Here is an 11,155-nt window from a genome sequence, read left to right as displayed (position 1 = left end):
TTCAGAGAGTTTCGCTCCACGTGGTTTGCCTATGTAGAATGAGAACATAACCTTGTTCATTTTGATAGAGTCTAGGGAGGTACCAAGTTATTTTTCGTGCCACTATCTTATTGTATAGATAAACAAAGCAAACTTGCCCACGCATAAGTTCTTTCCTAACCAAAGTCAAATTAGCATTAACGTGACATATCTAATGCACATAAAATTGTTGGAAGTGATAAGCACCATGAATTAAACGTAAAACACAAAACCACACCGAAATCGACTCCTCTCTGTAGTTTACTAGTTTGACCGCGTGATAGCCAGTCTAACCAGACCTATTTTATCAGTATATGTGCCTCATACCGGTAAGACCACTTTGCATACCGATCATAAAAACATTAAACTCCTTGATTCAACTGCTCCTCATACCAGTTGGACCAACCAAGGCTGGTCAGTCCAACCACCATCCACCAACCCGTCTAACCAACCTCACCTTTCCAGACTGACCTAGAGCACAACTCCGGTTATACCGCCGATGCCCTAACACTTTGCTACTATAAACATCACTTTACAACAACCACAAGAATCATCATCACAACCATTTGTTCATGATGAAAGTACTTTCACATCACTTATCTTCATGTACAAATTTTCTATGGTAATCCACATTTTAAATTGTACAGATCCCTTTAAACACCACAAATAATATTTGTTGGAAATGCACTATTGTATGTATAAACTTTATGGCAACTCAAAAGTTTTCACTTTCATACATGTGTCATAACTCTTTTATCGTGCTGATGGACCACTAGACATGGTTGGCAGTGGAATCCTCTCCAGGCGATCTATTTCAAATATGGTGTTAGTTTTGCTGACATGGTCAATTGAGGGCTCGGCAACACTGCCAGCGCGACCATGCTCGAGGTCTTGGCATTCTTGCAGTTTTGCCACTACATCAGTCATCATAGGCCGATGTGCCGATGCCTGTGCAGTGCACATTAGTCCTATCTCTGCAACCTTCCAGACACTGTTGACATCATAGACACCGTGCATGCGTGCATCCACCACACCCTCGATGTTTCCACATTGCATGCGCTGTTGTGCCCAATGGATAAGGCTGATTGGCTCCGGGGTACGAAGGATGGGTGACTTCCCCGTGACCAGCTCTAAAAGCACCACACCAAACCCGTATACATCACTTTTGGTTGTTGGCATCATTGTTGCGTGATACCTACAAAAAAAAAGGAAACTAATGTGGTTAGTGGCCATATTCTAGAGTATACCTTTGGTGGTAAGACTTTGAATATAACAGATGAAGAAGAATTTGGATATGACATACTCAGGATCAATGTATCCAGGTGTTCCAACAAGTATACTTGTTGATACATGTGTGTCACTATCACGGTTGAATGCCTTAGACAAGCCAAAATCCGCGATCTTAGCCTCCAAGTTCGTGTTAAGTAAGATGTTTGTTGCCTTGACATCCCTGTGAACGACGGGTGGGCTGCACCCTTTGTGTAGGTACTCTAGCCCTGCAGATGATGGGAACAGTAAATGTTCTAGATCACATTTGAGAACTACAGAAGTAGCAAATTGTCTCCACATATATTTGGGGTACTTACCTTGTGCAGATTCAAGCGCAATGCGGAGTCTCTCTGTCCAGGTTAAGTTCCTCTTGTTGTGATCTCTTCCTGCATGTAGTATGTCAACATAATGAATCTTGTTGTGCTCAAATTAATGATCATAAGGAAGAATAAGATTGTTACTTGATACCTGCAATATGCTCTTCCAGGGTTCCTTCAGACATGTACTCATAAACAAGTGCCATGTACTCTCCATCCTTGCAATAACCAATCATCGAGACAAGATTCTTATGATGAATCCGGGTCAAAATCTGAGCCTAAATAAGCAATAATGAACAATGATTATTTTCCTTGTCCTAGAAAAAAAATGTTGGGAGGACTTGACATAATCAGATCAGGCTAACAAAAAATGTTAAATTTTGAGTATATTTTGACTAAATTTAGAGCCATTTCAACAAAAGTGAACCTAATTTGATTATTCAAAAAGTTTTGTTTTTGGGGAGGGAGGGGGGGATGGGGTGGGGAGGGAGGGAGGGGAGGGGGAGTAGAAAGATATAATGACATTATGCCGATTTATTTCTAAGATTCTTACTCATGCATCACTAATCAAATTTCAATGAGGGATTTCTTGGCCCAAGTTCATTTCAAACAAGATACAAAGACAAACATAATTGAACAAATTCTACCTCTGTAAGGAACTCTTTTACACCTTGATTTGACGATTGAGACCGCAATTTGACTGCCACTTGAGTGCCCTCCTCCAAAATACCATAGTAGACATACCCAAACCCTCCTTTGCCAAGCACTTGCTCAAAGTTGTTTGTTATCATCTGTAGATCCTTATATGTGAACCGACGGTTTTCAAACTGCATCGAACCATGTCCATAGCTGCCACTTCCGTGAGAATGGCTTGTTGGCTCATTGTGTGGATTGATAGTATTATTTGCTGAGCCTTCAATTTATAAGTAAAAAAGAACAGAACTAGCATTAGTTGATTTCAGGGGGATAGGTAAGATTTAGAATTGTGAACCATACAGCCAACCTATTTATGCCAAGGCTTACCTTTGGTTTTTCGTCTTAGCAAGCAAAATAAAACTAACACTAGTATCACCGTGACTGCAACTACAGGGACAGAGATATAGATAGCTAGTTTGGGCTTCCCATTTGGAGAGGGACAAGTGTCATTGATGCAAAGGTCCGGATTATTGTCATATCTAACAGAAAGATGATAAAATGATGCTTTTTAATAAATTTTTCATGTATAATATAATTTTGAACTCACGTTGCAATCAACAGAAAGGAAAGGGAGAAGGGGATGACCTTAGATCGAGGGACTTATCATGCACTCTTTTGAGTAGTTCAGAGGGAATTGATCCACTGAGCTGGTTTCCTGTCAAATCTCTAGAAAGGAATCACATGCTATTGGTGTGAGAAAAAAGGATGATTCATGGGGGTAATAAATAATTTAAACAAAACTTGAAAGACATACAGCACTGTCAGTGAGGATAATTGTGACAGGGCCTTAGGAATTGAGCCGGTCAATAAGTTGTAAGAGAGATTCCTGCAAGATACTTATACACAATATAATGATTCCATTTTTTTGTTTCAAAAATAGAAATGCCTGATTGGAGAAGACAGAGAACACTGTACGTACAAGTATTGGAGAGCATTGAGATTGCTGAAGGAAGATGATATATCCCCATGCAGACCATTGAATGAAAGGTTTCTGTAAATTTCTCGGTGTATGTCAATTATACTTTCACTAACTACCTTGATTCTAGAGTACTCTAGAAAATCTATTCCCTCCATGCATGTGGATAATGCTGGTTAGTTTGGACAGGGCTGATGTCAAACTCTAGATTGATAACACACGTTGTTTTGGATAAGGCTGATGTCAAGCTTTAAAGTCTTTTACTATGAATAATTTCTAAAATAGTATCAAAAGTTCTTAAAAAGTAATATCTTTGTTGATATTTCTATATGTATTATAATAGAAAATAGTGGTCAAATTATTTTTTAACATCATGTCCTTGTCCAAAATGATAAGTATTATCAACCCACATAAATTTTTCTCCACTTTATCTTGACAGTGATAATTTTCAAAATTCGTTCATGTCTGATCTAAGGATTGTAAATTTAGGTTTGTTAAACATAAGAGAAAATTATGTATGTACCCTTAATATGTCACCTTAATCCCTTTGATGCCCATATTGCCCCCTAAATCATTACCCCCAGGGCCCCATGGGAAAACCTCCTGTTGAGTTCCAAACGGACGCAAAAAAGAAGAAACAGAAATTACAAAATATTAGAACTTTTAAGATTTTCCATAATGTTATCCTGAATTTTAATAACAAATGTAATTCTTTTACTGAAGTTAAACTAAATTTGATGTGAAGCAATTAAGGGGTAATATAGGGCTTGTTTGGTTTGAAGCCAATTTTTTCCCTACCAAAATATTAGTAGTGCCAAAAGTTGGCGAGTTTTGGCACTACCAAATTCTATAGTATTGAATTTGAATTATTATAGGCAAAATTTGATACCAAACCAAATCTGCATTTGCTACTATTGAAGTTACCAATATTTCGGCAGGGCAAAATTGGCATCAAACCGAACAAGCCCGCTAAATTCGATCAGGAAAAGTTTTCCCGCAGTTTGTCTTTGAATGAGGCCTTTCCCGACCGATCTTCAGTTAGAGATTGTGTCATGGTGTAGTAAGATACTCAGAACACAAGGACACTTTAGGAAATGGAATAAAAATCAAGAACATACAAAAATCAAATGAAATATTAGGGGCATACTACAAGGAATTAATTTTCTCCAAATGTAATAAGTCTTCTAATATGTACTTACACGCCTGTGATTGTTGGAGGGCTGGAAATAGCATAGCTACAGGTCAACCAGTCCCATGCTAGTGTCTTTGGAACACATGGGTCACCCATCCAGTTCTGCTTCACCTGATACTGCTTCTTGATCGCCGTGATACCAGAAACTGTGTACAGGGTGCAGCTTATTTAGTCTTGAGCAAGATGTAAGTAGATAATAATGTATTTATATGTACCATACGCCTTTTAGGACTACACTGCGAGGTAGTATGCTAAATTGTTAAAATGCTACCTCTTCGATCCATTCTTAATTAACAATGAGGTAATTAGAGAGATGCCACACATAACAGGTTCCTAATTTTATTGCCCTTGAGGGAATATTACATGCTTAAGACCTTGCTCAGAGCATTTGGAGGGGAATAATTTCACACTTATTAAGGCGTGAAATTAATGCTCCTGAACTAATCCCTTCCTCATGCCCTGTTCGGTTAAGAGAGGATTGAAACGGATTGAGCGGGAATAATACCACCTCACAAAAGGTATGGAATAAATTCCCTCTAATTCATTCCTCTTAGGGATATTTAACCGAACAATATATAAGCATTAAATTGTGATACTGTACTTCTAAACCAGGGAGGTATAAAAAACGAATTTTCTTGGATGACCTTGAATATTCACCAATTCCCATACCAGAATTTTGCCCAGTGCATTTGATACCACTGAGTTTCTATACTGGCCCCTCACATGTTAATTTTGTTAGTTGACTGTTGGTAGACCGTTAAATTTTCCTAAAATGATCACATTTCCCTAATTTATGCCACGATTTTATAAGCATCCTCACTAAATAAGAATTTTGAATTATAAGAAATATTAGTGTGACTGAAATACACGTTAACTAGTATTTTGAAAATTTGCATTGAACTTGAAATGTAAGATTTTAAATAAATTAAACAAATTTGAGCATGGATGAAATAGTGACCAAAAGTGAACATATGATTATGGAAAAATCCACAATTTTCAAATTGAATATTCATTCAAAAAGTAATTTTCAAATTTGATAGAGTTTCATAAATATCTAAAATTCCAATGGTTCTTTTATTTCATCCATTACTTATTTTCATAACGTGAATAATTCCTACATATCACATTTATAACTTCATTTCTAAAAACCAAACCATCCATTCTTGATCCACTAGCAGAATGTGTATATGTAAGATTCAAAAACAAAACTTAGGGCTATGTAAGGGATCAATTAAAGCTAAGTGGCATAGAAGGGATAGCGTGAAATTTGAGGGGGCACGAAGGGGATTTTCTCTATCAAAATATACGATGAAAATTGATATACATCTTAAAATACATTAAAAAATCTCAAGGTTTTTATGCAGTCAAAGAGGTATAACAGAAAATAAGTTAGCTTGAAACAGAAAATATACAATGAAGAGGCGCTAGCTTGAAACAAATGATTACCTACCTGATCTCCAAACAAAAAGTACTAGAAGATATTAGCACATAAGTAAAATAAGTTTTCAACACTTCTGTTGACACATTTCTTTCTCAGCCATGTGTGGATATCTTTGCAGGTACAATAGTAGGCTATAAGCCAGCTATAACCACATATCGAGAAAAAAAGAGAAGAAAGCGAGCTGTAGATTTGTAGCCAGCTGCAACACAGACTCCAAGACGTTATGTATGTATAAGAGGTGGGACCGGGTATTAATGGTGTAGTATATTTTTATAGATAACTATTATATGAATGGACTATTAGATTAGCTATAGATGATTTGGAGCCAGCAGTTGGCTATACTATTAAACTTCTCTTAAGTGGTACTGAAGTAGGAGTAGCCGAATGGTATTGATTATCTTTCGGTAGCTTTAAGGCGCTTCAAGCATTCATAGCAGCGTGGAATAGTGGATTGAATTAATTAGCTAAAGAATGAGTTCTTTTTGCTCATCATGCACGTTATGAGCTTAACTCTTTGCATGGATAAAGTTTTTATAAGAATTATGTGCTTAATTCTTTTTTTAACTTTCTTTCCTTTTATTAATAAATTTTTTTTAACAGCGGAGGCCTCTCCTACAGTGTTTCATTCAAAAAAAAAGTTATTTAAAGCCGCTTGTTTAAGATCCCGAATACACGAAACCACTGTCCAAAACCACCTTATGGGATAATATAAACAGTATTGCAAGGTTTGGTGGGTTGTATGCTCGGCTTTAAAGTTTAAGGTGCCAAATGAATTTCCATCTAAAGTTTAGGGTCATTTGGACTTTTTCCTATATAAAATTGTGTGTCAACAAATAAGAGCCGAGAGATGCACAGAATTACACGGTTACAACTTACTTGTGAGAGAGTTAGTAATCAAATAGTGGAGAAAAATGATTTAGAAAGCGCCTCTCATACTCTTTAAACTTTCATTTACTGAGCATAACAATGTTGATACTTATAAATATACGTACCATCCTTGCCGTCAGTGGGCACATTGGTGGTAGGGATGACCGAGAAAATCTCCAGGGCGTTGATGATGGGCGGCAACGTCGAGTTGGCGGTGGCACGGAACGTGAGGTTGTACCGGCTTGAGCCCCGGAAGGGCACGGTGTTGAAGGAGGCATCGGCGTAGAGGTAGTCCGGCGTCATGCCAATGTCCAGCCACTGGTCATTCAGGCTGATATTGAACGCGCGAACGGCGTTGCCCTGGACGAGCTGCAGCTCGGAGAAGTGCATAATGGCGATGTACCCCGGCGGAGGGTCGCCGGCGGCAGCGCTCGGATCGGCGGTCCAGTAGAGTTCGATGCTATCGGAGGCGTTGCGCGGCGTGATCGCCGTCTGCATCACCGCCGACGGCGCCTCGAACAAGTCCTTTTCCACGTTCTGCACTGTCTTCGTCGTCGATACCTCCACGTATCTCATCGTGTCGATCCATGGCCGCCATCCTCTGTCGCGCGGATCATCTGGGTACCTGTATGTTTGATCAGTTTTAAACGAGGAATTAGCATGCCTCGTCAAATTGTCCCAAAAGACTTCTTGTTTAGGTGAATACTGAATGTCTTTTTACATGGAAGGAGTATACATATATTAAGTACACTTAAGGCAGCGTTCGATTCACGAGGTTATTGGTTGATTTCCGGCACGCAAAATGAGATAGGTTATGTAACTAATCGATTATTAATTACAAACTTGAGAAATTGATTTATTTGATTTTTTAAGGACCTTCTATCAATACTAAAAAATATTTTTCCAAACAGTCAAAACCTATTCTTGCGTATGATTGAGCTGACCTGTCCGAAATTATCTGCGAAAATCACTATTTTCTCATGCGGGTGGTGCACCTGAACGAGATAATCCAATTTTTCGCGTGCGGGTAATTATGTCATTTGCATGCAAAAATAAAATCCCCCCAAAAAAAAGAAAATGGAAGTCTGTCCCCGCCGTAGCCACTGGATCTGTGTGAGGCATAGCCCCGCCGCTGTCACTGTAGCCCCTCGCCCTCCTGCTGCCGCCGCCGGATCCGCCGCTCCGCCTTGTAGCCTGCCACGGTCGCCGCCTTGAATCCTCCCCGCTGTTACTAGCGCTTTATCCATCGCGGCTAAGGTTGAGGATGTCGGATTCGCCGAGTTGCCTTAAGCCTCCACATGGTCGCTGCCTTGAATCCCCCTCACGGTCGTCGGTGCTGGATCCCTCGCTCAGATTAGAGAGAGGGAGGGGAGGAGTGGTGATAAGGAGGGACAGAGGAGTGTGAGAGTAGGGAGAGGAGAAAAAGGAGTGGTGAAGAGAAAAAATGGTGTGGGAAAAAATGTGGGGCCCACGTGATTTTCATGTAGCCTAGATGTGAAAATATATTTTCTCATACGGTCACCTAGCTATGAGGTCCACCTATGAAAATAGATTCATTTTTGCATGCGTGTATCTTGATAGGTTAGCATGCGAAAATTTATTTTTGCACGCCGATTTCTTAAGGAGTCATATGTGAAAATAGAGATCGATTTATGCAGACGCGACCAGTTACGATCCGCTTGTAACTATAGGGGTCCTCGTACAGAAAAAACCATTTTTGGAGGAGTGTAAATACAATTTTTTTGGGAAAACGCCCCACTTAGGCTGTGTTCAGTTCCACGTCAAAAGGAAGTTTGAAAAAATTGTAACGATATGACGGAAAAGTTATAAGTTTGTGTGCAGGAAAGTTCGATGTGATGGAAAAGTTTGAAGTTTGAAAAAAAAAGTTGAAATCTAAACATGGCCTTAGCTTAAAAGTAGTTTGAGAAACATTCTAATTAACGAAAAACGAGAAACGAGGGAATTGTAATTCGAGGTTGAAGGATAGAAACCTAAGATCACAGCTGCCGCCTTCCGGTACCTTGCAAAGTACCGTAAAAGATTCCCTGAAGTATGAAGTCAAAAGCAAAAATCTTAGCCTCAGTGCCTCACCAGCTCACCTGATGAACGTATCAGTGGGGCCAAAGTTTACCCTGCTGACCATGACCAGGCCTTGCGTGGCATTCGCTTGCGGGTAGAGAGAGTTCTTGAGCGGCCTCAGGTCAAGGCTGGAGATGAAGGGCGTCCCGGCGCCAGTGTTGAGGAGACAGACCTGCATCGAGTCCTCCGGCACAACGATGATGGCCTCCGCCGTGATCGAGGCTGCCGCATCCGTGATGTTCACCGTCCTCCAGAAGTTGACGCCGGCGTAGAGGTCGAACACCGGCGGCCTTCGGAGGCCGTCGTAGTTGCCATACATGAAGCTGGCGCGGACCAGGTACTTGAGCCCCGGCACCAGCGACCGCAGCGTGTAGCAGCTCCGCGGCGCGGCGCCGGCGGGGAAGCTGCGAACGTTGTCGAAGATCCTGGAGTTCGCCGGCGACAAGTACTCCGCCGATATGTTGTTGTTGGTGCCGGCGTCGGTGAAGGCGGCGTCCGGCGAGTAGGACAACTTGGTGGCGTTGTCGACGTAGCCGGCCTTCCCTGACAGGCCGCAGTCTATGCTTATGAAACCGTTGCTGTCGGGCTGCCCGCGAGCTGCCTGTAGCAAGCCGCCGGCGACGGCGACGGCGAGGACGATGAGAAGATGTAAACATGACCTCGCGGCCATCTTCTTCACCACCGTCCAAGTTGTAGCTAGCTAGCTAGCTGCTAGTTGATGAAGTGAAATCGTACATATATATATGGAGTAGACTTACAATTTTTTTTTTTAAGCTAGCCTGTCTAAGACAAACTAGTATTAAAATTGCAAATGCTTCTTCCCGGTTTTGATGCTCGGCTAGGCTTTTAACATGTCAAAGCTCTAGTTATTGACGTTTGCACTTAAAGATGAGAGGTTAGAATGGTGGTCTAAGAAAACAACGACGACACTCTACTTCCACGCCTAAAACTAAGCTCTTTATGTAACAAATATTTAAGTGCAAAAATAAGGTCTTTTATGACGAAGCCACTATGACCCTTCGTTCCAAAATAGCAAATTCAAGCATTTTAAATTAATTATCCTATAATATAATAACTTCTACATGGTCATTTCAATCAATCATAACTGCTATTCGATTTTTGCACCTACTTCCTCGTTTTAATAAAATCAGAACTACTATAATTTAATTTTAAAATTTACTTATCCTCGTCTATATTTTAGGATAGAGATAGTAACATTATGGCTATGATAATTTCTATACCATTCCAGTGTAGTCCCATTGTTTTGGTCATAGCTAATTATAGGGTTAATTTGATCTTGTCATTGCAAATGTGTCTATTCAGATAAATGTCATTACAATTCATCTATTTGTAGCCGTGCCATTTAAATTTTACAAAATTGAAATCATGCCATCGCCGCCACATTTTTCATCTTCTTCCCCATCTGCACATAGGGCCCACCTGTCAGATTCATTTCCTTCATCGATCCTTCCCTCTTCTCTTTTTTTCTCCCATCTATCTCCACCACTTCTCAGCCTCCTCACCACCAATCCATATCCTCTCCCCGCCGCCTGCAGCAACAGGCCACCAGCGTCGGCGCACGTCAACGCCGCGTGGCCCATATCGGCCACCGCCCACCGACAGGCGGTGGTGGTCGCGGCCATGGACGTCACGACTGAACAGCAGGCCCCCCCCTCCTTGCTACCCGAGGGCTCGAAGTGGTGATGGTGGTGGAGGTTGTGGAACATCATGCCGAGCTTGTTCTTGAACCTCCTCATCAGATCCACTCTCCTCTCCAGGCGTTCCTGGCGGCGAAGGTGGTGTTTGATCCTCGTGATACTCATACTCGTACTCCGCCGGCGCATTGCCCCGCGATGACGATGGCGATGGCTCCCCCGACGAGGGAGGAACCTGAAGCGGCGCCCCAAGTCGGCTTTGGTGGGCAGCTGCTACTGTACGTGCTGCGCCGGAGTTGATCCGGTTCATAGCTCGCCGTGGCGACCGGCTTGGCCGGCCCATGCTGAGGCTGGCATGCAGCATTGTCATCGACATTCTCCTTCCCCCCTCACTGCTGCAGGCTCTTGTGTTCGACTTCACCAGCTCGGTGTAAGCAGAGCTCAGTGAGGTCCCGGTTCGGCCCGATATCGATGCGGCTGCGTACCGTGCTAGCCGCATTGGTCGACGCGATGAGGACAGCTTCATCGTTGCCGCACCATGTCCGCCTCGCTGAGAGCCACGGCCCACGGCACGACACCATGCTCCTGGTCAAATCGGAGTCCCAGCCTCTCGAAACGGCGCGTCGAGGAGCTCTCCGCTCCCACGCGTGGGCACGGGTGGGCAGCGACAACCATCGGCCGCGTGGCCTGTTGCTGCGGGCGGCA

At 42.2% G+C, this 11,155-nt stretch overlaps 1 protein-coding gene across 1 annotated transcript; it reads right to left on the bottom strand.

Moving 5' to 3' along the window:
- Positions 1–650: 650 nt before the first annotated feature.
- Positions 651–9,502, bottom strand: LOC107276230 (putative leucine-rich repeat receptor-like protein kinase At2g19210). Its single transcript, XM_066304359.1, has 12 exons — positions 8,816–9,502; positions 6,842–7,341; positions 4,416–4,554; positions 3,220–3,291; positions 3,055–3,126; positions 2,886–2,966; positions 2,628–2,779; positions 2,252–2,517; positions 1,749–1,882; positions 1,605–1,654; positions 1,322–1,514; positions 651–1,213 (listed from the first exon to the last, which is right to left on the bottom strand). The coding sequence occupies exons 1-12, from the start codon at positions 9,463–9,465 to the stop codon at positions 772–774; spliced, it is 2,751 nt and encodes a 916-aa protein (XP_066160456.1). The 5' UTR covers positions 9,466–9,502; the 3' UTR covers positions 651–771.
- Between the last annotated feature and the right edge of the window lie 1,653 nt (positions 9,503–11,155).

This window comes from Oryza sativa, chromosome 9 (genome assembly GCF_034140825.1).
Source record: "Oryza sativa Japonica Group chromosome 9, ASM3414082v1".
Classification (NCBI taxonomy): domain Eukaryota; kingdom Viridiplantae; phylum Streptophyta; class Magnoliopsida; order Poales; family Poaceae; genus Oryza; species Oryza sativa.
This window is presented reverse-complemented; position numbering and strand designations above follow the sequence as displayed.

Excerpts from the sequence above, each read along its gene's own strand:
- LOC107276230 (XM_066304359.1), bottom strand. The coding sequence starts at position 9,465 with ATGGCCGCGAGGTCATGTTTACATCTTCTCATCGTCCTCGCCGTCGCC. Across the intron at positions 3,127-3,219 it reads CTCAATGCTCTCCAATACTT|GAATCTCTCTTACAACTTAT; the intron begins GTACGTACAGTG and ends AGTATCTTGCAG. Across the intron at positions 2,518-2,627 it reads GCTAAGACGAAAAACCAAAG|GCTCAGCAAATAATACTATC; the intron begins GTAAGCCTTGGC and ends TATAAATTGAAG.